At 46.6% G+C, this 26,953-nt stretch overlaps 2 protein-coding genes and 1 long non-coding RNA gene across 7 annotated transcripts in view; 2 read left to right on the forward strand and 1 right to left on the reverse strand.

The window, feature by feature from the left end:
• LOC122543634 (zinc finger protein 850-like) overlaps positions 1 to 26,953 on the forward strand; it is a 113,347-nt gene that overhangs the window by 66,321 nt on the left and 20,073 nt on the right. Inside the window, exons 8-10 of the mRNA XM_043682456.1 lie at positions 17,724 to 17,885; positions 17,999 to 18,079; positions 26,531 to 26,917. Of these exons, the coding sequence (XP_043538391.1) occupies positions 17,724 to 17,885; positions 17,999 to 18,079; positions 26,531 to 26,917 (630 nt within the window). The remainder of the gene's footprint in view (positions 1 to 17,723; positions 17,886 to 17,998; positions 18,080 to 26,530; positions 26,918 to 26,953) is intronic.
• LOC122543491 (gastrula zinc finger protein XlCGF8.2DB-like) lies at positions 971 to 26,252 on the reverse strand. 4 transcript variants are annotated; one of them, XM_043682227.1, is made up of 4 exons: positions 17,917 to 17,989; positions 17,439 to 17,604; positions 11,815 to 12,698; positions 971 to 1,900 (listed from the first exon to the last, which is right to left on the reverse strand). In XM_043682227.1, the coding sequence occupies exons 3-4, from the start codon at positions 12,593 to 12,595 to the stop codon at positions 1,125 to 1,127; spliced, it is 1,557 nt and encodes a 518-aa protein (XP_043538162.1). In that variant the 5' UTR covers positions 12,596 to 12,698; positions 17,439 to 17,604; positions 17,917 to 17,989; the 3' UTR covers positions 971 to 1,124. The 4 variants fall into 4 exon arrangements, with proteins under 4 accessions (XP_043538162.1, XP_043538159.1, XP_043538158.1 ...); XM_043682224.1 differs by lacking the exons at positions 971 to 1,900; positions 17,917 to 17,989 and adding an exon at positions 26,232 to 26,252 and having other exon boundaries at positions 11,686 to 12,698; XM_043682223.1 differs by lacking the exon at positions 971 to 1,900 and having other exon boundaries at positions 11,686 to 12,698; positions 17,987 to 18,004.
• The window catches only part of LOC122543506, a 16,609-nt gene continuing 16,335 nt past the window's right edge, over positions 26,680 to 26,953 (forward strand). For both annotated transcript variants that reach the window (XR_006310057.1, XR_006310058.1), the window contains exon 1: positions 26,680 to 26,813. This is a non-coding gene — a long non-coding RNA (uncharacterized LOC122543506). The remainder of the gene's footprint in view (positions 26,814 to 26,953) is intronic.

A 26,953-nucleotide genomic window follows, 5' to 3' on the forward strand; every position in this document is an offset into this window, starting at 1 on the left:
CCTATCTACCTACCTGTGACTCCACTTTCAAGGAGCTATGAACCTGCACTCCAAGGTCTCAATAAGAAAGGAACCAAGATGGAGCAGACCCACCCAGCTGGAGAGGTACAGAAGGGGATCATGTATCTACTGAACCTCTCTCACACATCCTGTTTTCTGATTTCCGGCATCTTCAGTTTATCGCTTCAATAAAAAGCTGGTCCCTGTGATACTGACGTTGTCATTGTAACTCACCAGTCCCGCTAATGGTCTTTAAGAAAAGGGATCTGTTGTCCTGGTATATATGTGACTCCAAAATCACCCTGATGTGGCTGACTCTTAACAGTAAAACAGCGGAGCTAGCTGATATGTTTAAGGTTAATTAGGGTGGGACAACAGATGTTGAAGTTGCCAGTTACGCACACGTTCCTGAAAGAATACTGAAAACAAAGGGTTGACTTTATGGAGGAGGGGTTGGTGACGGCAAGTGATTTGTACTGGGCAGCACAGTGCCTAGCACTGCACCCTCACAGTGCCAAGGACCTGGATTTGATTCTAACATTGGGCGACTGTCTGTGCAGAGTTCGCACGTTCTCCCCGTGACTGCGTGGATTTTCTGCACCGCTTTCCCCTCACAGTCCACAGATGTTCAGGTTGGGTTGGATTGGCTATTCAAAATGCAGGATTATCGATCAAGAGTTGGGGAGGGCTGGGTTTGGGTGGGATTTACTTCGGAGGGTCGGCGCAAAACTTGAATGGCCAGTTGGCCTCTTTCCTCACTGTCGAGAGTCTAAAACTAAACAAAAAAACCTTGTCTTTTGGTGCAAACCTCCTAGCAGGGAGGTTTTATTCCAAAGCATATCATGTGACTCACTTCTTAAAGAGACACCATCCACCATAACTTGCACCAACTATAACACTTAACCGTAATCATGAATCCCTTCACAGGGAATGAACCTGTATTTGAAGATAATCAGAGGATTCAACAGTATGTGTTGACGCAAAATTGATTTATTTGACTTTTATCTGGAATACTAACACCTACAACTGGGCTGGAGCTTATCAACGTCAGCAATAAACAGATCCCAATGGATGTGGTGTAGTAGCCCTGGCTGTGACAAAACCGCAGTATGTAATCACTGTTGTTATTTGTGAACGCGCTTATGCCCAAGAAGGTGGGATGACCGAGTGAATCCCTTCCCGCACTCCGAGCAGGTGAATGGCCTCTCACCGGTGTGAGCACGTTGGTGGACAGTGAGCTGAGATGAGTGCTTGAACCCAGTCCCGCAGTGGGAGCACCTGAACGGTCTCTCATTCGTGTGGACGCGTTGATGGGACATCAGTTCCCCGGAGCTTTTATAGCCCTTCCCACAGTCTGGGCACTGAAAAGGTCTCTCATCGGTGTGAACGCGCCGGTGTCTCAGTAAGTTGGACGACTGAGTGAAGCCCTTCCCGCACTCAGGGCAGGCGAACAGCCTCTCCCCGGTGTGAAGTCGTTGGTGTATCAGGAGGGTGGACGACTGAGTGAATCTCTTCCCACAGTCAGAACAAGTGAATGGCCTCTCCCCGGTGTGAATGGTCTGGTGTCTCAGCAAGATGGATAACCGGGTGAATTCCTTCCCACACTCAGAGCAGGGGAACGGTCTCTCTCCGGTGTGAACGCGCTGGTGCCTCAGCAGGGTGGAAGACTGAGTAAATCCCTTGCCACACTCCGAGCAGGTGAAGGGCCTCTCCCCAGTATGACTGCGCCGGTGAGTTTCCAGCTCAGAAGGGGATTTGAATCCTTTCCCACAGTTCCCGCATTTCCACGGTTTCTCCACCATGTCACTGCGCTGATGTCTCAACAGGCCAGATGACCGGCTGAAGCCTCGTCCACACACAGAACAGACGTACGGTTTCTCCCCGCTGTGAATGGCGCTTTCTCCTTCCATGTTCAAAATCCGACGATATTCAGGTGACGGTAAATTGGCTGCCTCAGTCGGATCCTGATGTGATGCTTTGTAGCTTCCCGACTGCAAATCTCCTTGCTCTAATATCCTCTGACTTTGATTTGAAACGGGAACGAGGTGAAGTGAGAGGACCCCACAGAAACGCAAAGGCGGATTCTGACACTGAGCTGAATGAATGTTGCAATTTATGGGGTTGACACCCAGCAACGTGAGCCCGAAAGCTGCCAGATTCTCATAAAAACACAACTGGCTCACTACTGTCTAGATTACAGGGGTGCTGGAAAAGCACAGCAGGTCAGGCAGCATCCGAGGAGCAGGAAAATCGACGGTTCGAGCAAAAGTCCTTCATCAGGAATCTGTCCACCCTGTCTGGACCTACACAAGACTGGCCACAGTGAAGCAGAGACACAGAGAGAGAGGGGCAAAGAGAGACGGAGAGAGAGAGAGGGAGACAGAGACAGAGAGAGACAAAACATGAATTTTATTTATTTACAAACTCAAGCAAACCTTTAAGAGCATCTCCCAAATCCTGAACTTCCAGCCCGTCGGAGGATAGCAGGTGTATCTGAACACACCGACTTCCCTCGATGTCACACACCATCCTGACTGGTCTGAAATTCAGTAGCGGATAAGCAGACACCTCCTCCATTTAAATATCGGCAAGATTGAAGCTATTGACTTTAATCCTCACTACAAACCCCACTCCCTCACCAGTGACTCCATTCCTCTCCCTGGTAACTGTCTGACTAGCTAAAGCAGGCTGTTCACAATCATGGGAAAATATTTAACCTCAAGAAGAGCTTCCACGTACATCATCCCCTGTTTCCATCTCAGTAACATCGCCTGACTGCACCCTGGCCGCAGCTCATTTGCCGCTGCAAATCCCATCCATTGGTTTGTCATCTCCAGACTGAACTGTTCTTTAACAACCTCCTGGCCGGCCTCCCACGTTCAACCTCCCTATTTCCTCGAAGTCATCCAAAGGTCACGTGGTTATTGTCAACAACCGTTGTTCGCCTCTCACCCACGTGCTTACAGACCTGTAAATGCTCCCATTTGAAAAAAAAAACTTCTAAAACTAAGTAACATAATATATGGAACATCCAAACAAACTCTAAACTGAAATCGAATTTGTCAGCTACTTTCACTGGTTACAATTTGAAAACCTCCCCTGACACCCGCAGCTAGAAAGGCATCAGCAAACTGGATTCAGAGAAACATCTCACAGAGGAGGTAAAGTCACTGTGCAATTGTCGCACCCAGGAACCCAGGGGCCTTCGGGTCTGTGCAGACCAGAGATCACCACACATTGTGGGAGGATGGGAGATTCTCACAACAGGTTCAACTAAGGTAGAGAGAACCAATTTATTGCCAATAGCTGATCTCCTGTGGAGTAGGGACGGATTGAGGGTTTGAAGTTCAACAGATGGGGAGATGTGCTTACAACATTTTCACAACATTTGCTGCAAGGGGGTGGGGGAATAGAATGGGGTGATTGATTTCAAAGCGAAATTTAATGCACGGTTTAGAGAAATAAACATGCAAGACTGAAGGTCTTATATCTGAACGGACATAGTATAAGGAATAAGGTAAATGCGCTTGCGGCGCAGTTCGAAATTGGCTTTCCTTTATTGGTCAGAGTATTGAGTACAGGAGTTGGGAGGTCATGTTGCGGCTGTACAGGGCATTGGTTAGGCCACTGTTGGCATTTTGCGTGCAGTTCTGGTCTCCTTCCCATCGGAAAGATGTTGTGAAATTTGAAAGGGTTCAGAAAAGATTTACAAGGATGTTGCCAGGGTTGGAGGATCTGAGCTATAGGGAGAGGCTGAACAGGCTGGGGCTGTTTCCCCTGGAGGCTGAGGTGTGACCTTATAGATGTTTACAAAATCATGAGGGGCGTGGATAGGGTAGAGATACAAAGTCCGTTCCTTGGGGTCGTGGAGTCCAGAACTAGAGGGCATAGGTTTAGGGTGAGAGGGGAAAGATATAAAAGAGACCTAAGGGGCAACATTTTCACACAGAGGGTGGTACGTGTATGGAATGAGCTGCCAGAGGATGTGGTGGAGGCTGGTACAATTGTAACATTTAAGAGGCATCTGGATGGGTATATCAATAGGAAGGGATTGGAGGGATATGGGCCGGGTGCAGGCAGGTGGGACTAGATTGGGTTGGGATATCTGGTTGGCATGGATGGGCTGGACCAGAGGGTCTGTTTCCGAGCTGGACATCTCTATGACTCTATGGCGGGTATCACATGTTGGGCATCGTGGAGACGTGGCTGCAAAGGAATCAGGATTTTGAGCTGAATATTCAAAAAGGTGGGCAGAGGGGGTGGATTGTCTTATTAGTAAGAAATGAAATTAAATCAATAGTAAGAAACCAAGTAGGGCCAGATGATGTAGAATCTGTGTGGGTGGACTTGAGAATCACGAAGGTTAAAAAAAAAACATAGTTGGAGTTATGTACAGGCTTCGAAACTGTAGTCAGGAGCTGGGGCACAAGACACATCAGGAGATCAAAAGAATGTGTAGAAAAGGCAAAGTTACAGTGATCGTGGGGGAATTTCAATATGCAGGTGGACTGGGAAAATCAGGCTGGTAGTGGATTGCATTTGTGGAATGTCTGTGAGATGACTTCTTGGAGCAGCTTGTGGTGGAGCCCACCATGGAACAGGCAATACGGGATTTAGTGTTGTGCAATGAGGCAGACTTGATAAGGGAGCTTAAGGTGAAGGAACCCTTGGGTGGCAGTGATCATATTATGATTGAATTTACGCTGCAATTTGACATGGAAAAGGTAGAGTCAGAGCGCTAATAGTATTACAGCTGAGTAAAGGCAACAAGAGAGGCATGAGGGAGGAACTGGATAGAATTGACTGGGAGTAGAACCGAGCAGGAAAAACAGTCGAATGGCAGGGGTTTCAGGGAGTACTGCATGAGACATAGCAGAGCGTGGTACAGGGAGAAGGGCTCATGCCCGAAACGTTGATTCTCCTGCTCCTTGGATGCCGCCTGACCTTCTGCGCTTTTCCAGCAACACATTTTCAGCTCTGATCTCCAGCATCTGCAGTCCTCACTTTCTCCTACAGGGAGGGTGAAGCAACCATAGCTGACTAGGGAAGTCAGGGATAGAATAAAAGCAAAAGAGAAAGCATATAATGTGGCGAAGGGCAGTGGGAAACCAGAGGATTAGGAACCTTACAATGACCAACAGAGGGCAAAAAAAAGTTAGAAGATTGTAAGCTAGCCAGTAACATAAAGGAAGATTGTAACAGGACAACAGAGGTGCAAAAGTGGACATTGGGCTGCTGGAAAATGACGCTGGAGAGATAGTTGTGGGGAACAGGGAAATGGCTGAGGAACTTAATAGTTACTTTGTGTTAATCTTCATGATGGAAGACATGAGTAATATTGCAAAAATTCAAGAGAGTGAGTGGGCAGAACGGAGTATGGTGGCCATCACCAAGGAGAAAGTGCCAGAAAAACTGAATGGCCTGAAGGTGGATAAATTACCTGGACCAGATGGACCATACCCTAGAGCTCTAAGGGAGATAGCTGAAGAGATAGTGAAGACATTAGTCGTGATCTTTCAGGAATTGCTAGAGTCAGGAAGGGTCCCAGAGGACTGGAAAATGGCTAACGTAACGGTTCTGTTTAAAAAGAGAGGAAGGAAAAAGACAGAAAATTACAGAGCGATTAGCTGAACCTCGGTCGTGGGTAAGATCCTGGAATCCATTGTGAAGGATGAGATTTCTGAATACTTGGAAGTGTATGGTAAAATAGCGCAAAGTCAGCGTGGGGAGGCCATGCCTGACAAATCTGCTAGAATTCTTTGAGGAGGTAACGAGCAGGTTAGACCAAAGAGAGCCAATGGATAGTATCTCCCTGGACTTCATGAAGGCCTTTGACAAGGTATCGCACAGGAGGCTGCTGAGTAAGATAAGGGCCCATGGTATCAGAGGCAAGCTGCTAGCATGGATAAAAGCTTGGCTGCCTGGCAGAAAGCAGAGAGTGGGAATAAAAGGGGTACTTCTTAGGATGGCAGTCAGTGACAAGTGGTGTTCCACAAGGGTCAGTGTTGGGACCAAAACTTCTCACTTTATACATTAACGATCGAGAGGAAGGAACTGAGGGAACTCTGACCAAGTTTGCAGATGATACAAAGATAGGTAGAGGAGCAGGTAGCATTGAGGTGGTGGAGAGGCTGCAGAAGGATTTGGACAGGATAGGAGAGTGGGCAAAGAAGTGGCAGATGGAGTACAATGTGGGAAAGTGCGAGGTCATGCATTTTGGTAGGAAGAATAGAGGCATGGACTGTTTTCTAAATGGGGAGAAAATTCAGAAGTCTGAAGTGCAGCGACTCTTGGGCGTTCTAGTCCAGGATTCTCTCAAGGTAAACTTGCAGGTTGAGTCAGTAGTTTGGAAGGCTAATGCAATGATGGCATTTATTTTGAGAGGATTTGAATATAAAAGCAGGGATGTACTTCTGAGGCTCTATAAGGCTCTGGTCGGACATTTGGAGTATCGTGCGCAGTTTTGGGCCCCATATCTCAGGATGGATGTACTGGCCCTGGAGTGTGTACAGAGGAGGTTCACCAGAATGGTCCCAGGAATGAAAAGCTTAATATATGAGGAACTTTTGAGGACTCTGATGAAGTTTAGAAGGATGAGGGAGGATCTATTGAAACATACACATTACTGATTGGCCTGGACAGAGTGGATGCTGGGAAGATGTTCCCATTGGTAGGACAGACTAGGACCTGAAGGCATAGCCTTGGAGTAAAGGGAATACCTTTTAGAAAAGAGGTAAGGAGAAATGTCTTCAGCCAGACAGTGACAAATCTATGGAATTCACTGCCAGAGAAGGCTGAGGAGGCCAGGTCTTTGACTATGTTGAAGGCTGAGATAGATAGGTTCTTGAGTATCAAGGGTTATGGAGAAAAAGTGGAAGAATGGGGTTGAGAAATTTTTCAGCCATGATTGAATGGCTGAGCAGACTGGATGGGCTGAATGGCCAAATTCCTGCTCCTCTGTCTTATGATACGAGGTTACAGCTGGGACAGTGACCGACTGGATTGGACAGGTGCATGCACTCAATGGACAAATGATCTTGTCTGAGTCATATTGACTCAATCATACTTTGTCATCTGATCCACAGAGTACAAAGATCTTTCAGGTCGACCTGTGTTACAATCCTTCCAAGGCCATTAGATCCTTCTGAAGGTATGCTATCCACAGCAGAACACATTTCTCCAGATGCGCTCTAACCAGGGTTTGTTGCATTTCTGTGCAACTCTCACTGATACTTGAAATCTTTTCCCACGGATAAGCAAACAAACCTTTCCCTTCCACATTCAGAGGAGGATGACATTCAGGTCCTGGGTGGATCCAGCCAATCTGTTAAATCTTGATGTGGCGTTTGGTCTCTCAACCCTCGACTTCCAGGACCCTGTAGGTTTACAAAATTCCTCACCGTCAGTGCAAAATAGAAAAATCAGGAGAGACAAAGATTTCTCTTGGTTCCAGGTTGCTGTGTGCAACGCCTCTCTCCTCCCTTACCAGCCGCAGAACAGGTTAGCGCGTGCGCCCTGCCGAAACTTGCCCCCTACAAACATGTCGACCGCGCAGGCGCCCTGATGTCCCGCTGCCCCCAACAAAGTTGGCGGGGGGGGGTCCCGTGCCTGAGCAAAAAGGAGAAACACAGTAATGTCGCCCCTCGCTGCGAGGAAGGGGGGGGGAACCGATCCTCTCTCAATTCTGCGCCTGTAACCTTCACTTAGGCTTTATGAAAACTTTCTTGCCCACCTCGCTTGCTCTAACCCTTCCTCCGCCGCCTACTTCTATTGTTTTTTTCTGTCACACGTCGCCATTTCCCCACCACTTCGTCCAGCTCCAATCACAGTCTGACAACGCGCATGCTCGGATCCCGATGTGACACTGCGCATGCCCGAGGCCAGGCCGTCCGCACACCCTCATCCCAACCGCCCCGCGCATGCGTCCGGGCCCGAGCCAAGTTCGATTCTCATGTTCGTCCCGCTGTGAATGCTGGGTAAAAACTTGGCCATTGAATTAGATTCAGGTTAAATTAGATTCCCTGCAGAGTGGAAACAGGCCCTTCGGCCCAACCAGTCCACACCGACCCTCTGAAGAGTAGCCCACCCAGACCCATTTCCCTCTGACTAATGCACCTAACACTACGGGCAACTTAGCATGGCCAATTCACTTGAGCTGCACACCTTTGGACTGTGGGAGGAAACCGGGGCACCCGGAGGAAGCCCACGCAGACACAGGGAGAACGTGTTAACTCCACACAGTCAGTTGCCCAAGGCTGGAATCGAACCTGGGACCCTGGTAGCAGTGCCAATCACTGAGCCGCCGTGTCGCCTATTGCATTGCAATGGGACAGAAAATTATATCGTTTGCTTCAAACGATTGTAGCCAGAGAGCCAAGACATGAGACTGTTCAGTCTATTGACACAGCAACCAAGGTGCACCAGCTCTCCACCACAGTTCTACACAGCAGGAGAAACTGTTAGATAGAAATTCACTGGAGTCACAAGTGAAAGGAAGCAAAATGAACAAATTGCTGGATAAACTCAAGCAGGCTTGGCAGCACGGCTGAAGAGAAAACAGAGTTAAAGTTTCAAGTCCAATGGCAATACTTTGGAACTGTTAACTCAGTTTCCTCTTCACAGATGCTGCCAGACCCACTGAGTTTCTCCAGCAATTTAAGTTTTCAGTTTCAGATTTCCAGCTTCTGCAGTTCTTTGATTAGTGATGATCAAGTGATTTTATGTTCCACGCTCAGAGCATCCAGACTTTATCTTGACAGTAAGAATGAGCTGGCTGTAGACCACATTCTGGGATCTTTTAAAGACTGGCTGTAGGTGGGGAAGTGAGTAATGTCTTTCACGTACAAAAAGCAACTGAATGGTGCTACTGCATCAGCTAATTACCGAATAGTTAAATAATTTTACACTTCCACATGGACAGCTGTCTTCACAAGTTTCCAACACAGATGTCAATCTCACTGATAATGGGTTCCACATTCTCATCACTGTCCAACAACATATGCTCTAACCTGAAATTTTAAAAAACTAGAAATTCCAGAAGACTCAGCAAATCTATCAACATCTGAGGAGAGGGATTGGATTAGATTCCCTACAGTGCGGAAAACAGGCCCTTCAGTCCAACCAGTCCACACCGACCCTCCGAAGAGTAACCCACCCAGACCCATTTCCCTCTGACTAATGCACCTAACCCTATGGGGCAATTTAGTATGGCCAATTCACCCTGACCTGCACATCTTTGGACTGTGGGAGGAAACCGGAGCACCCGGAGGAAACCCATTCAGACACGGGGAGAATGTACAAACTCTACACAGACAATCGCCCAAGGCTGGAATTGAAACTGGGTCCCTGGTTCTGTGAGGCAGCAGCGCTAACGCTGAGCCACTGTGCCCCCCCCGCCTTCTTTTTAACGGGCCCTTCATCCCAACAAATCCACACCAACCCTCTGAAGAGTAGCCCACCCAGACCCATTCCCTTACCTTATATTCACCCCTGACTAATGCACCCAACACTATGAGCAGTTTACCATGGCCAATTCACCTGGACTGCACATCTTTGTACTGTGGGAGGAAACCAGAGCAAATCCACACAGAGACAGGGAAAATGTGCAAACTCCACACAGACAACCCAGCGTGGGAATTGAACCTGGGTCCCTGATGCTGTGAGGCAGCAGTGCTAACCACTGAGCCACCGTGCCACCCCATGGGAAAAAAAACATTTTCCATTACAAATCTTCACCATGTGACTGTACAAACTGTTTTCTCAATCCTCAACTACCACTTAACAGTCGAGTATTTCCACCATTTTCTGTTTTCAATTTGCTTCTTAATAGCATGAGATTAGAATAATTAACTTTTAATCTGATTCATTGACAAACAGAAATATCTTCCACATACATATCCTGCAAACCTTTATGGTGGAAATACTGAATATTGGTTACTGGGTGGGTCCAGCTGTTTTTGTTTTTAAGTCTTCACTTCTGGCTTTGCCTCAAATCTCTCCAAAACACAAAATAAAATTTCCAGATGGACATTAGAAGAATGATTTTCTCATGTGAGACACTAGAAGCAGGGCCACCATTTAAACATAAGGAGTCTTCTATTTAAGGTGGAGTCTCTTTATCTTTTTCCCCCTATTAAAGGGTCCCGAGTATTCAGAACTCATTTCCTGGACTGTGGGGACGGCAGAGTCATTTAAATTTATTTTTTAAGGCAGGAGGTGGAAATAACCATAGAAAAGGTACAATGTAGGAAAAGACTGTCCAGTCCGTGTGGTCAAAAAGCAAGCATTCCATTCTAATTCCAGCTTCCAGCACCTCGTCTGTCACCTGGCAGGTTACTGCGCTTACGGTACAAATCCAGTTACCTTTTCGAGGCAGAGAGAGATTTTCTACAGCGAATTCCAAGCAACCACCATCCACAAGGTGAATAGATCCTTTCCCCACGTCATGCCCTGTATACAAAGCCTACCTCATCGACATGCATCAGGAAGGAAAGAGATCTACAAAGTGAACCCATGTGCAAATCAACTGCATACCTTCAAGCAATCCAAATCCAACTGTTATTGGCTACTTTTACTGATGCCTGGTCTATTCTGTATCTATGTTGCTAATGCTCCTTTCATTCATTAGCTCTTAGATTTGCTCAGCAGACAGCTCAGTGGCTTCTTTCTAATTTTCCAGTCCATGTTCATTACACAAACACACACAGAATACTGAAGGGAACTTATGTCCTCTTGAGGTTCTGCACTTTCTTCCTCACGGTTCGTGATGTTTCTTGGCTTCACACCACCTGCAGGTTTTAAAGGCTGCATTTGCGGACACTGTGGAGCATGGACACTACCAGCCATGAAAATACGAGCTGTGCATTAACGGCTGTGGACGGGGAAGGGTAGGCAGAAGGACAGTGCTGGTAGGGGAGAGATCAGCCTGGAGTTGGTGCAGACCTATCCCCGTTGCTCTCTCCCCAGCCCTCCAAACCTTAACTCCTACAATGATGGATGGTGTTGCCGGCTTCAAGGCCTACCCCTGTTTGTAACCTGTGTGTGTCCGGTCGGCTCTGACATTGGATAACGTACGGAAAGGAAACGGAGATGATTTGAAGCAATGAGCTGGCCACAATGAACGGGGGACAGCACAGGCAACAGCAAACATTTAACAAATGGCTGGAGGAACTGCAACAATTGTTCCGTCCTGTCACAGAAATAAAACGGGAAAGGTAGCCTAGCTATGGCTAACGATGAGAATCAGGGACAGTATCAGAACCAAGGAAGGGGCATACACGAATGATTACCTTGAAGGTGGCGGGGTGGAGAATAGAGAACCAGAGAAAGCTTTTGGGGAAACAACAGTCTGTAAAAGTCAGAAGGGTGCTCCCAACGACAGAACCGGGTGGGGTCGAGATCTAGGAACATGCGGTTTGCCATTTGGGATTGGAACGGGCAGGACATTGGTCACCCAGAGAGCGGTGGGACTGTGGAATTCTCCAGCACAGAAGTTGGTTGAGGCTAAAACACTGAATGTTTTCAAGGAGGGGAGGAATATATCGTTCTTAGGGCTCAACGGGTGTGGGATGAAAGTGAGAACAGGTTACTTAGTCGGACGATCAGCCGCGATCACACTGAAAGGCCGAACGGTTTCTCTCCAGTGCGAACGCGATGCTGTTCAATGAGTCAGGAATTCTACAATCCCACGCTATTATTTGACTTTTATTGGGCCCGATACTCGGGCAGGAGTTTACCAACATCAGCAGCACCAGTCCATGAACGTGGTTCAGTCCGGGGCGCGATGAAGATCAAAACTCAGTCACTGCGGGTGACCGTGAACTCGCTGGTGGGTCAGCAGGTTGGACGAACGGGTGAATCTCTTCCCGCACTCGGAGCAGGTGAACGGCCTCTCCCCGGTGTGCACCCGCTGGTGGGTCAGCAGGCTGGACGAGTCAGTAAATCCCTTCCCACACACCGTGCAGGTGAACGGCCTCTCCCCGGTGTGCATGCGCTGGTGTATTTGCAGGTTGTACGACTGAATGAAGCCCTTCCCGCACTCTGAGCAGGTGAACGGCCTCTCGCCGGTGTGAACCCGCTTGTGCCGCAGCAGGGCGGACGAATCGGCGAATCCCTTCCCGCACTCTGTGCAGGCGAACGGCCTCTCCCCGGTGTGGACCCGCTGGTGGGTCAGCAGGTTGGATAGCTGGGTGAAGCCCTTCCCGCACTCGGAGCAGGCGAACGGCCTCTCCCCGGTGTGGACCCGCTGGTGGGCCAGCAGGGTGGACGAGCGGGTGAAGCCCTCCCCACAGTCGGAGCAGGTGAAAGTCCGCTCCCCAGTGTGGGTGCGCCGGTGCCTCAGGAGAGCAGATGAGTCCGCAAACCCCTTTTCACACTCGGGGCAGGTGAAGGGCTTCTCCCCGGTGTGACTGCGCCGATGAGTCTCCAGCTTTGACGGGGAAATGAATCCCTTCCCACAGTCCCCGCATTTCCAAGGTTTCCGCACGCTGTGACTGCGCTTGTGTCTCGACAGGGCAGACGACTGTCTGAAGCCTCGCCCGCACACCGGACACATGTACAATTGCTCCCCACTGCGAGTGGGGCTTTGTCCGTCCATGTTCAAAATCCAGCGACATTCAGGTTACCAAAGGCCGGATGGATGGGCTCAGATCCTGATGTGGCATTCGCACTGTATCTGGCTGCAACTCCTGCGCAAATTGCTTAAAACAGGGGAAAAAAGAAATGGGATGAGAGAGTATCCACAACAACAAAACCGGCAGGCACAAAAGGTGCATTGGAGCCGAGTCAATCTGTGGGGCTAAAGGCATGGAAAAGAACAGACCACAAGTGCTGCTGCTAGGATGTCTTGAGCACCACTCAAGTCACTCGCGCCCACCAGCACAGCAAAACTGCCAACCCGTTCTGGGCTGGCACAAGACCCAGGCTTCAGTAGAAGCACTGGGAACAAAAGAAGCGGTGGTGGTGGTGGTAGAGGTCAGGGTGAAGGAGAGGGACTTTTATAAACGGCTGCATTTACTGCGAATAGGTGATGAAATTAGTACACAGACAAAAACACATCAGTGCAAAGGACAGAAACATCAGTTGTCTGTCACAAAGGTATGATTACAAGGTTGCAAGGAACACAGCACGTATATTTAGGGAACAATTGAAAAGCCAGCCAACCTGTTATCATTCATTTCATGAAAGTTTGAGCTCAAGAATAATGAAGTCTTACAGTAAGAAACTGGCAGCAGTCTGCATGGTTTTTGCTTCAATCTAAGACAGAACCGTCCTCTCAATAGTGGTTGGGGGGGTGAACATTCTTACAACCATTCATTTAGTACACAAACAAAATCCTGCTCGATCTCAGTTGTAATGCACAGGTAATGCTGAGAGAGTCTGCACTCGTTGAATGTGGGAATGATAGTTTGTCGATGTCTCTGTGCTGCAGTAAGGGACTCTCCTCTGCTTTGGCAAATCCCCTAGGATTGAGGAACTGTAGATCTAGACACCACATGCAGATCTACATCAAGGCAGGCTGACATCCTCACAAATTGAGGGCGGACATCAGATGCTAACAGTAGTCCTGTTGTAGCCAACTGACATAAAGGAGGTGCCATCTGCAATGGGTGCAGTTCTGAGTTCCACCTTTCATGTTCGGAACAGATATTCACTTCAGAGATGAAAGGTTGGGAGAAATCAATTGGTCAAATAAATCAGAGAACTGCTGATGCTGGAGAACACAAGCAAAAACAGAAATTGCTGAGAAACCTCAGCAGGTCTGGCAGCGTCTGTGGAAAGGAAGCTGTGTTAACATTTTGAGTCCAGTGACTCTTCATCCTAACTGTTAGCAGTTGGGAAGACTGGTGGTTGCATTAGCTGCAGAGGTTAGGTGATGGGATTGGGCTGGGAGTGAGCAGATAGGTGGAGACAGAGCACAGAGACAGAGAGAAAGAGAGAGACAGAGACAGAGAGAGAGACAGAGAAAAAGAGTAAACAAGGAGGAAAATAATTGATAGCAGGCCAGGTCTGATGAAGAGCTGAATAAGAGATAACAAAAGCTAAGAGTGAGAAAATGTGTTGGCTGTGTTGAACGCAACACTTTTTTTAAAAAAGAATCCCTACAGTGCGGAAACAGGCCCTTCAGCCCAACAAGTCCACACTGACCCTCCGAACAGTAACCCACCCAGACCCATTCCCCAACCCTATTATTCTACATTTACCCCTGGCTAATGCACCTAACCTACACATCCCTGAACACTATTGACAATTTTAGTATGACCAATTCACCTAACCTGCGCATCTTCAGACTGTGGGAGCACACCCACGCAGACATGGGGAGAATATACGAACTCCACACAGATAGTCGCCCGAGGCTGGAATCAAACCTGGCTCCCTGACGCTGCGAGGCAGCTGTGCTAACCACCGAGCCATACATATGATGTGATGATGGGCCTGGGAGTACGTGGGAATGACTGGCTGTGCTAAAAGCAACCCATGTTATATCAGGACCGGGTGTGGGGTGGGTTAAAGAAAGAAAAAGGATGGGAATCAAGGTCTAAAGTTATTGAACTCGATGTAGAGTCCTGGAGGCTGCCAAGTGGAAAGTGAGATGCTGTTCTTTGAACTTGCACGAAAGTTCACTAGAGCACTGCAGCGGGCCTGCCACAGACATGCTGTGATGAGGAGGAGCCGGTGTTGGACTGGGGTGGACAAAGTTAAAAATCACACAACACCACATTACAGTCCAACAAGCACTAGTTTTCAGAGCACTGCTCCTTCACTGGGCAGCTATGGAGCAGGACGATAAGAAACAGAATTTATAGCAAAAGATTACAGTGTCATGCAACTGAAATTATATATTGAACAAACCTAGATTGCTGTTAAGTCTTTCATAAAGTCATAGAGATGTACAGCTCAGAAACAGACCCTTCGGTCCAACCCGTCCATGCCGATCAGATATCCCAATCCAATCCAGTCCCACCTGCCAGCACCCGGCACATATCCCACCAAACCCTTCCTATTTATATACCCATCCAAATGCCTCTTAAATGCTGTAATTGTACCAGCCTCCACCACTTCCTCTGGCAACCCAGTTCACACATGCATCACCCTGTGTGTGAAAACCTTGCCGTTTAGTTGTCTTTTATATCTTTCACCTCTCACCCTAAACCTATGCCCTCTAATTCTGGATTCCCCGAACCCAGGCAAAAGACCTTGTCTATTTATCCTATCCATGCCCCTCATGATATTATAAACGTCTATAAGGTCACCCCCTCAGCCTCCGACGCTCCAGGAAACAGCCCCAACCTATTCAACCTCTCCATATAGCTCAAATCCTCCAATCTTTTAGAATGGGTTGCGGGTTTCGGTTCATTAATATGTAAATCCCAAATCTCCAGAATCTGACTTCAAAGAAGTTCTGGGATTTACATATTAACGAACCAAAACCTGTAACCCATTCTAAAAGATGACAGACTTAACAGCAACCTATATTTGCTCAATATATCATTTCATTACATGACGCTGTAATCTTGTGCTATAAACTTATGATCCTCTTCCACAACCACCTGGTGAAGGAGCAGCGCTCCGAAAGCTAGTGCTTCCAAATAAACCTTTAACAGACATGTTGGTTAGGGAACACAGTGGAACTGACAGGCATTTGGAAGCTCAGGATCTTTTTTGCAGACAGGCACTAGGTGTTCTGCAAAACTTGCATTACATCTCCCCAAGACAGAGGGGGCTACATTGAGAGCAGAGAATACAATAGATTAGACCGAGTGAAGTGCAGGTGAATCACTGCTTCACGTGGAAGGTGTGTTTGGAGTCTTTGGATGGGGAAGAGGGAAAAGATAAATGGGCAGGTGTTACATCTTCTGCAGTTGGATGGAAAGATGCCATGGGAGTGTGAGAATGAAAGAGAAGTGGACCAGTGTCCTGGAGGAATGCTGACGAGAGGGAAGGAAAGAACTGTTGGAAATAGGCATCCCGTTGGAGGTGACTGACAATTGGTTGGTCGTGGAGCCTGGTGGGTCAGTAAGTGAGGACCAGAAGGACCCTATTGTTGTTGTGAGAGGGAAGAGGTGAAGGCAGAAATGCGGGAAATGGATCGAACATGGCTAAGGGCCTTGTCAGTTGAGGGAAGTGGTAGACATTTTGGAGACCCCTCTGCCGAAAGTGGCATTATCGTCAGTGTAGCTGAGATGGAGAAACTGGGTGAGTTGCCTGGACTCCTTAAAGGAAGCAGAGTGTGATGGTGTATGGTCCGGGTAACTGCAGGAGTCAGTAGGTTTACAGAGGTAATTGGTGGCCAAAGTATGCAAACAGAGATATGAAGGAAGGAAAAGGAGGAGTCAGGAATGAGCCAGGTGAAGGTGAGGGCAGGATAGAAATGATTTTTTCCAATTCCGAGCAAAAGAAGGAAGCAATACCAATGATGCCATTGATATACTGGAGAAAAAAAAGTCATGGGGAAGAAACTGAGTAAATTTGGAACAAGAAATGTTCTACATTTCCCACAAAGAGGCAGGCATAACTGGAGCCCATGCAATACGTATGGACACGCCTTTGAACTGAAGAAAGTTAGAAAAGCCTGAGGTTGTGACTTGGTCAAATGCCTTTAAAGAAAGCTTGCATGCTTTTGTTACAAGCAAATGATGTAGAATTTGAAGCTTTTTTTGGACAGGTTTGATGATAGTAATAATATTTGTTTTACATGGACTTGCAAAAAAAAAGTTATACACTGGCACAGAAGAGACAAGTGAGCAAGGATTAGAGATCATGTAAGTATCATGACAGCAGATACATGGATATGCTTAGGCCAGGAGACCGGATAACAAAGTAGTCATGAATGATTTTGGGTCAGAGGAAGGTTTCTATTGGAGTTCCACAGGCATTCATATGAGGACCCATCTTTAGCCAGATACATATTAATAATATGGACCAGGGTATGCAGAGCACTACTTCAATATTTACAGACAATGATTCAGACTGGTTTACAAAAGATGAACTTGGTAGGCTTAATGCATTTGTTCTATGTCATAATGAATGTAGTCATGATTTGGAGACGCTGGTGTTGGACTGGGGTGGACAAAGTTAAAAATCACCCAACACCAGGTTATAGTCCAACAGGTTTATTTGGAAGCACTAGCTTTCAGAGCGACGCTCCTTGATCACCCAAAAGCTAGTGCTTTCACATAAACCTGTTGGACTATAACCTGGTGTTGGGTGATTTTTAATAATGAATGTGTGCTGCCTATGTTTACCCTTGCCTCATAATTCAACTGCTAGACTCCAGGTATCATTCGGATAAATCTTATCTGTGCATCCTCCAAGGACAGTAATGTTTGTACTTCCTCAGGTGCAGTGCCCAGAACTGAGTACATGCTCCAGGTGTGATTTAAACAGGATATTAAACAATACCTCAGTCTATTCAATCACACGTAGTCCTGAAACCTTACCCCCTCAAAGTACAGAGAAACCTTTTCCCCTCCACGATAAATAGCCAGAGATATTCAAGTGTTGACGAATCGAGTTACTTTGACTTCTGCTCTGACATCATATGGTCATCTGATCAGATCTTGATGGAGTAATACCTTTGAGTTTCCAGGCTATAAATTTAATATCCTGCAAAGAGAGTTGACAAACAAAAAATGCTTCTGTCAGTACATAACAGAATCGGGAACAGACATACATTTCTCTCGGTTTTGAGTTTGCTGTATGTAAATACTCCACTGCTCTGTCAGTGAAGGACAGCAGAGCATGCGCTCTGCCGCAGCTCGCCCCCTATAAAAATGGCGTCTACAAATACGGCCCGCGCAAGGTGCCCCTGACAAAGATGGCGGCGGCAACCGGAGCCTGTCACCGCCTGAGGCCCGGAGTCGTTTCCCGCAACCGCGGGGCAAGGAGTTTGCTAACTCTGCTCCGGGGGGGACCTACAGCGGACATTTACGAAAGTTCTTAGTCCACAGTGTCTTCATTTCGTTGCCTGCTCTAACTCCCTCTTTACCGTCGCCTGCAGCAGCGGCGTTCGGCCAGACCGCGGTCGCCGCAGTAACGCGCGTGCGCGGGCCATCCGGCGTCGGGAATCACGTGGCTCGACGTTAGCCCCACCCCGATTGGTTGAAGGAGCCTGTCCTGTTCAACGGAGGCAGAGGGGAGAGGAATGGTGGTAGGGAAATGAGTTGGAGCTTAAGATGGGATAAAGGGAGGAATTTAATGCACACATAAAGCCGCCGTATTTGTCAATAGCAACGTGTTGCATTAACTGAGAGGAGCTTGCTGCCCATCAAGCTGTCAATTTTTTTGGATACAGCTGAGCAAGGATGGTTCCAGCAAAAATGAAGAACTTCAGCTATTAGAATAGATGAAAGAAGTTGGTGCTGGAGAGGAGAAGGAGATTTGATAGAAGCTTGTCAAATCGACAGCGGGTTAGTTAGTGTCAATCTACAAAAGAAAAGCTTTGCCCATTTGTAACAGACAAAAGAACATGATGGGAGAGGAAACTTTTTCACAGTCAGAGTCAAGGCATGGATAGCACTAACTGATTGGATAGAAATGGTAAGCAGCACAATGGAGAATCCGCAGGATATTGTCACTAGGGATTGGTACATGTTAGGAGTGTGATGAAATACTCTCCAGTTAACTGAACTGGTGCTCCTCCCAACAGTACAGTAACTCAAAAAAGAGAAAATGCTGGAAAATCTCAGCAAGTCTTGCAGCATTTGTAAGAAGAGATAAGAGCTGACAAAGCTTTGACAAAGGGTCAGTTAGACTCGAAACGTCAGCTCTTTCCACTGCTGATCAGCTCCTGAGCCATGTGCTGTTTACTTACCAGTTTTATCTACAGATGCTGCAAGACTTGCTAAGATTTTCCAGCATTTTCTCTTTTTTGAGTTACTGTACTGTTGGGAGGTGCACCAGTTCAGTTTTGGTTTCAGATTCCAGCATCCGCAGTAATTTGCTTTTAATACAGTAACTCACCCAGGTGCCAAACCCATGACCTCTATCACTGAGAATGACAAAGGCAGCATGAGACCATTATCATCTGCACAATTCCCTCCAAGCCACATATCATCCTGACCTGCACCTGTACCACTGCTGTTCGTTCACTGTTACAGGTTTGACTTTTAACTGTTACTGTTCCCAACTGTGTCTGAAAGACTTTCCACTGCTGATCAGCTCCTGAGCCATGTGCTGTTTACTTACCAGTTTTATCTTCCCACGCAATCTGTCATTGTTTCTCCTGTGCTAGAGTCAGTTTCCCTTCCATTTTGAGTTGGTATTGAGTTGGTACGGTTATTTTTACCTGATAATTCATTCTGCATATCACGAAACATTAATTTTGCTTCACAGGTGTAAAAGGGCGACCCCCAGCTGGGGACAAAGACTCAGGAAGCTGATATGATTCAGGCAAGTGGCGGACTTTTATTCAAACAATAATCAGTTAGTGCAGGGAGAGGCCCAAGAATCTTCCCCGAACCTAGCTTCGAATGTGAGAACATGATGTGTAGCTCAGATTGGAAGAGAGATCAATGACATACACTCATTTTTACAATGAAAATTAGAATTTTTATACATTTCTTGTTACAACGTTATTCCCTCCTCATTTTCCCTACTACCAAATTTGTAAAATACCTGATCAATGGTGGACACCCCTATGGACAGCCCTACGTTCCCTTAGTTTTTTATGATTTTTCACAATTATTATAATCGCAAGGCCTTGGGATCTTTCAATGTTGCATTCCAAAGTTACTAGCTGTTCTATTTTGGGCATGTCCCTGATCGTTTATCTCTAAGGACTGCCTGAATTCATTGTACTCTATCAAATTCCATTACTCCTTATAAAGTAAGTTGATGCTGTTATAGAAACTCAATATTAATAATACTATAATTTTTATAATTATTTCTACTGTAAACAGTTTTTAAGTAATCAGTAAAGATAAGCCAGGCACCTCTTTCATGGTTTCCCTTGGTGCTTTCATCATAGGTTTTATAATTATGTTGAAATCTATCTCTGTAATTATTTAAAGATTCTTTAACTAGAACTTATTAATATTGTGAACAGTTTCAAACAGACAATAATTTCTGCAAGACAACTTCAGCTATTGTTTTTATGGCTGAATACATTCTTAATGAGACTAGCATTAATTACTTGCTGCAGTTTAGTGATTTTTCAACGTTTTTCATAAGTTACAATTTCATTGTTTCTTCTGTGTTTTGTTACAAATCATTGAAATGTACATCCTTAAATATTTCTTGTTTAGATAATGCTTCCTTTTGCCTTGGAAAGGCCCCTTCTCAAAGGCACTATTGTTTTCACTGAAGTGCTGAAGCAAGCTTTTTTTTCCAAAATTCCAGTCATTTTGTGCCTCTTAGGAACAGGTAGCTCCAACAAGAGATACCAGCAGAAAGTTGGCAATTCCCAGTCGACTATGGATGTTTGACCTTCCCGAATTCATACGTATGGTGAAGATGCTCCCACAATAGGTAGACAGTTACAGGTTATTCACCTAGCGATGAAGAAGCAGTGACATATGTAGAAACCAACAACAATTTGTATTTAAATAGCACCTTTCATAGAATATGCCAAGATGTTCCCCAGAAATTAACATTTGACAAGGTGGAGAGGTTAGGGCCTGTCGCAATAAAACTGAGAGGAAGACAGGGGTTTACTGTAAATGAGGTTGAGAGACAGAATTTTCTAGGGACTAAATTCCAGAGCAGACGTCCTTGGAACTGGAAACAGGAGCTTTTGGGTTATAAAACCAGGTTGGATAGACTGGGACTTTTTTTAACTGGAGCGTAGGAGGTTGAGGGGTGACTTTATCGAGGTTTATAAAATCATGAGGGGTGTTGATAAGATGAATAACAAGGGTCTCTTTCGTAGGGTGGGGGAAATCCAAAACTAGGGGGCGTTTTTTTTACGGTGAGAGGAGAAAAGTTTAAAGCCGACCTGTTTTTACATAGCAAGTATGTGGAATGAATTGCCAGAGGAAGTGGTGGATGCAGGTACAGCTACAACATTTAAAAGATATTTGGATAAGTACTTGAATAGAAATGTTTGGAGGGAATACAGGCCAAACACAGGCAAGCAGGACTAGTTTAGATTAGGAACACGGTCGACATGGACTGTTGGACCAAAGGGTCTGTTTGCACGATGTATGATTCGATGATACGGTCACCAATGGTGAAGTAATTAAAATGCACAATATTCAGGAGGACAGAAAAAAAGAAACCCAAGAAATGGAAGGTGTAGAATCTGTGAAGAACCGCAAAGGATCCTGATGGGAGTTATGTACAGGCCTCCAAGCAGAAGTCAGGATGTGGAGCAGAAAATAAATCGGATGATTGTGACGCTACAGAGTACAGAGATCAGGAGGTTTGTGAGGCTGGAGGAGATTAGAGATTGGTAGGAATTTGAAAATCAGGAATGAGAATTCCTGGCACGGTGGCTCAGTGATTAGCACTGCTGCCTCATAGTGACAGGGACCCGGGTTCGATTCCAGCCTCGGGGCAACTGTCTGTGTGGAGTTTGCACACCCGCCCAGTGTCTGCGTGGGTTTCCTCCAGATGCTCCAGTTTCATCCCACACTCCAAAGATGTGCAGTTCAGGGTGAATTGCCCATGCTAAATTGCCCATAGGGTTAGGTGCATTAGTCAGAGGAAAATGGGTCTGGGTGGGTTACTCTTCGGAAGGTTGGTGTGGACTGGTTGGGCCGAAGGGAATCTAATCTGATTCTGCAAAAGATCCTGATGGAAGTTACGTATAAACCTCCGAGCATTAGTCAGGATGTGGGGCAGAAAATAAATCGCGATATACGAAAAGCATGTCAGGAAGGCAAGTTAATAGGTCCGCACATTGAGTATAGGAATTGGGAGGTCATGTCCCGGCTGTACGGGTCATTGGTGAGGCCACTTTTGGGATACTTCATTCAATTCTGGTCTCCCTGTTGGAGGAAAGATGTTATTAAACCTGAAAGTGGGCAGAAAAGATTTACAAGGATGTTGCCAAGGTTGGAGGGTTTGAGCTATAGGGAGAGGCTGAATAGGCTGGGGCTATTTTCCCTGGAGCATCGGCGGCTGAGGGATGACCTTATGGAAGTTTATAAAATCTTGAGGGCATGGATAAGGTGAATAGTCAAGGCCTTTTCCCCAGGGTAGGGGAGTCCAAAACTAGAGCGTTTAGGTTTAAGATGAGAAAGGAAAGATATAAAAGGGACCGAAAGGGCAACTTTTTCATGCAGAGGGTGATGTGTGTATGGAATGAGCTGCCAGAGGAAGTGCTGGAGGCTGGTACAATTACAACAATTTAGAGGGATATGGGACAAATGCTGGCAAATGAGACTACTGGGAGTCCCTGGGTTATGAACGCCCGACTTACAAACATTCCATGGACCGAAAGGGCAACTTTTTCATGCAGAGGGTGATGTGTGTATGGAATGAGCTGCCAGAGGAAGTGGTGGAGGCTGGTACAATTACAACAATTAAAAGGCATCTGGATGAGTGTGTGAATAGGAAGGGTTTAGAGGGATATGGGACAAATGCTGGCAAAAGGGACTACTGGGAGTCCCTGGGTTATGAACGCACGACTTACAAACATTCCATACTGACAACCCAACCTTTGGCTTCTCATTTTCAAAGATTATTTTAAAATATCCGAGTCACATACAATGTTTCGTCGTAACGAACGGGCGGACTAATTAGCCCGTATCTGTTCCGACTTCCTCACAAATTTGGCTTAACAAACGGCGGAAAAAACTGAACTCGTTTGTAACCTGGGGACGTAGATTAACTCAGGATGTCTGGTCGGCAAGGATGAGTTGGACCGAAGGCTCTGTTTCCCTGCTGTACATCTCTGTGACTCACATGCAACTTCGATATGCAGATGGACTGGGAAAATCAGGTTGGTAGCAGAATGTGGAATGTCTACGAGATTGAACTCACTCGGGAACAGGCAGAAGTGGTGTGTAATGAGACAGACTTTAGGTGTATAAAGTGAAGGAGCCCCTGGGGGCAATTACCATAACGTGATAGAATTCACCCCGCAGTTTGACAGGGAGAAGCTGTAATCAGATGCAATGGTATTATAATTGAGTAAAGGAAACTGTGAAGACATGAGGAAAGAGCTGGCCAGAGTTAATTGGAGAGGGTAGGCAGGGAGGATGGTAGGGCAGCAATAGCACTGGGGTTTCTCAGGGTAAATCGGGAGAGACAGCAGAAATTCATTCCGAGGAAGAATAACGCTCCACAAACAGTCCGGAATAGAGGATCTAGTGAGATGGAGGAACTGAAGGAAATCAGTATCAGTAGGAAAATAGCCTGGGGGATATTGATGATACTGAAGGCTGATAAATTTCCAAGATGCGATAATCTACATCACAGAGTACCTAAGGAAGCAGCCCAAGATTTAGTGGATGATTAGATTAGATTAGATTACCTATAGTGTGGAAACAGGCCCTTCAGCCCAACAAGTCCACACCGACCCTCCGAAGAGCAACCCACCCAGATCCATCACCCTACATTTCCCTCTGGCTAATGCACTTAACACTTTGGGCAACTTAGCGTGACCAATTCACCTGACCTGCACATCTTTGGACTGTGGGAGGAAACTGGAGCATCCGGAGGAAACCCACGCAGACATGGGGAGGACGTGCAAACTCCACACACACAGTTGCCCGAGGTGGGAATCGAACCCGGGTCCCTGGCGCTGTGAGGCAGCAATGCTAACCACTGAGCCACCGTGCCACCCCTTTCTTTAAGAATCTAGAGACGCTGGAATTTCCTATGAATTGGAATGTAGCTGATACAATGTCACTACTTAAAAGAGGTAGAGGGAAAACAAGGAGGTATGGATTGGTTAGCCTGAAATCATTAGTGCAGAAAACGTAAGAGTCCATTATAAACAATTTAAAAGCAGAGCATTTTGATATTGGTGATAGGATTGACCAGAGTTAGAATGGAATTTATGAAAGGGAAATCAAGTTTGACAAATGTGTGTGGACTTGTTGGGCCAAAGGGCCTGTTTCCACACTGTAAGAATCTAATCTAAATTCACTGAAATGTTTCGACCGTGTAATTGATAAGAGGAGGGGCAGTGGATATAGTTTACCTGGACTGTCAGAAGGCTTTCAATGAGAGACCACATAAGAGATTAGCATGTAAAACTGAAGCGCATAGGATTCGGATACTGTACTGACCGAGATAGAGAACTGCTTTGGCAGACGGGAAACAAGGAGTTGGAATAAATGGGTCTTTTTTCAAGTGGCAGTCACTGATGAGTGGGGTACCACAGGGATCGGCGATTGGACTCCAACTGTTCACAAAAATATGAATGATTTTGATGAGGGAACGAAATGTAGTTTCTCCAAGTTTGCAGGCAACACAAAGCTAATTGGGAGGGCAAACTGAGGAGGCTACAGTGATGTTTCAGTGTGATTTGGACGAGTTGAGTGAATAGTCAAATGCATGATCAATCAAGTATAATCTGGATAAATACGAGCTTATCCATTTTAGTCACAAAAACGGGAAGGCAGATTATTATTTGAATAGCAATTGGGTGGGGATGTTAGGAGTTACCTGAGACCTGGGTGTCCTTGTACACCAGTCACTGAACATAAATACGCAGGTACAGCAGACAGTGAAGGAGGCAAATGCTATACTGTCCTTAGTAGTCAGGAGATTCAAGGATAGGATCAGGGATATCTTGCTGCAATTGTGCAGGGTCTTGGTGCGACCACAGCTGGAATACTGAATGCAGTTTTGGTCTCCTTATCTGAGGGAAGATTTTCTGGATCTGAGGGAGTAACGTCTGGTATGGCAGAACTGATGTATGAAGAGGGATTGGATCAGTTAGGACTATATTCATTGGAGTTCAGAAGACTGGGGAGGTGGGGTGGTTCTCATAGAAACCTATTAATGTGTAACAGGGCAAGACAGGGTAAACACAAGGGTTTCCCAGTGACTGAAGTGCCCATAACCGGGGGTGAAGGTTTCAGGATACAGGATAGGCTGTTTAAGGTTGAGGTGAGCAGAAATCTCTTCACCCAGGTAGTGGCAAACCTGTGGAAATCTCTGCCACAGAACTCCATTGAGCTAAAACATTGAATACTTTCAAGAGGATAGACACAGTTTTTCGGACTCAAGGGATCAGACAACATGGGACGAAAGCAGGAACAGGGCACTGAGTTGCATGATCAGCCATGATCACATCAGATGGCAGGGAAGGCTCAAAGGACCAAATAGTTTCTCTCATTGTGAACGTGATCCTACAAATCCATATTTGACATTTACTGGCCCTAATACAAGGGGTGGAGTTTACCAACATCAGCAGAGGCGGACCAAGAACTGGATGTAATTAACATCAAAGTCCAATCACTGTATCTGATTGTGAACTCGCTGGTGTGTCAGCAGGTTGGATGAATGAGTAAATATCTTCCCCACAATCAGAGCAAATGAATGGCCTCTCCCCAGTGTGAACTACTTAGTGTATCAGCAGGTTGGATGAAGCAGTAAATCCTTTTCCGCACAGACGGCGGGTGAATGGTCTCTGCCGAGTGTTGGTGTGCTGTGTACCTACAGCTTGTCTGACTGAATTAATCCCTTCCCACTTTCAGAGCAGGTGCATGACCTCTACCGAGTGTGAACCCACTTTTGCATCAGTAAGGTGGATGAATCGGTGAATCTCATCCCATACTCTGTGCAGATGAATGGCTTCTCTGCAAGTTTCAGTTCATTAATATATAAATCCCAGTACTTCTTTTAAGCCACATTCTTGACATAACTTAAGGTTTTATTTATCTCAGCTCAGACAATCTGTTAAAGGTGTGAGTTTAGAGTCTGTCTGTATCACAACCTTGAGTCATACAGGTTCTATTTCCAAAGTAGGAATGGATAGGTAGGTTGTGTGCTTTTTGAGCAAAAATATAATGTATGATGTTCATGAACCGAAACCTGCAACCCAGTCTAAAAGATGACAGACTTAACAGCAATCTAGGTTTGTTCAATGTATCGTTTTAATTGCATGACACTATAATGTTTTGCTATAAATTCTGTATTTATGATTCTGCCCCACGAGTTACCTGATGAAGGAGCAGCACCCTGAGAGCTGGGGCTTTGAAATAAACCTGGCGTTGTGTGATTTCTAACATTCCCAAAAAAGCACATTCAAGTTTGTGAGACACGATTCCCCATGCTGACCACCCACTACTTGCCTTTCCAAATGCAAGTAAATCCCACCTTTCAGAATCACTTACCCACCACCAAAGGCTGAAAAGGAAGCAAGCTGAGCACGCACCCTGCTGCAACTCGCCCCCGACAAAGATGGCGCCGGCGGCCGTGTGTCGCCAAATGTCGCCCCTAACAAATATGGCGGCGGCAAACGGGCCTGTTACCACCTGAGGCCCGCAGCCCGTTTTTCTTCCTCTTTGCCTCAAACACAGCACTGGTCATTTCTAATTCAGACATGGGAAAGTACACCGGATGTTTATGAAATCTTCCAGCCAAACCGAGCGTCTTTTCGTTTCCTCTCCCCATTATTATTGCACTTTTACAGTCGCGTTAGTTCTGGCAAACGGCCAGACGTCGAGCACGGTAGATCCGCCCCAACCTCACTCTGATTGGTTGGAGGACCGGTCCCCTACGGTCCTCCAGCCCCGCCCCCTACTGCCTACTGGTCTGACCGGACGGTCGATCATTCGCCGCCAGCGGGAGCATGCGCAGTGCGTCCCTGAGGCGGCCAATGGTTTGTCAGGCGCACGCGCAAGCCGCCATTTTCCTCGAGCCGCCGGCGATCGGACGGAACGTCGGCTCCCAACGGTCGCGGAGAGGAGCTCGGGGTCAGTCATGGGGCCGGGGATTGGGATCGGTCCGAGCTCAACCCCCCGACCACTGTGTTCATCAAACAGGAACCCGGCCGCGCCGGCTTCATTCAGGCCTCGGGGTAGAATGGGATGGGGGGGGTTGGGGGGGATAAGGG

This window comes from Chiloscyllium plagiosum, chromosome 44 (genome assembly GCF_004010195.1).
Source record: "Chiloscyllium plagiosum isolate BGI_BamShark_2017 chromosome 44, ASM401019v2, whole genome shotgun sequence".
In the NCBI taxonomy this organism is placed as follows: domain Eukaryota; kingdom Metazoa; phylum Chordata; class Chondrichthyes; order Orectolobiformes; family Hemiscylliidae; genus Chiloscyllium; species Chiloscyllium plagiosum.

What these genes read in the sequence shown, in the direction of transcription:
- LOC122543491 (XM_043682227.1), bottom strand. Translation starts at nt 12,595, where the DNA reads ATGGACGGACAAAGCCCCACTCGCAGTGGGGAGCAATTGTACATGTGT. An exon ending in GACCCACCAGCGAGTTCACG is followed by an intron (nt 1,901 to 11,814) that starts GTCACCCGCAGT and finishes ACATGGAAGGAG; the next exon opens with AAAGCGCCATTCACAGCGGG.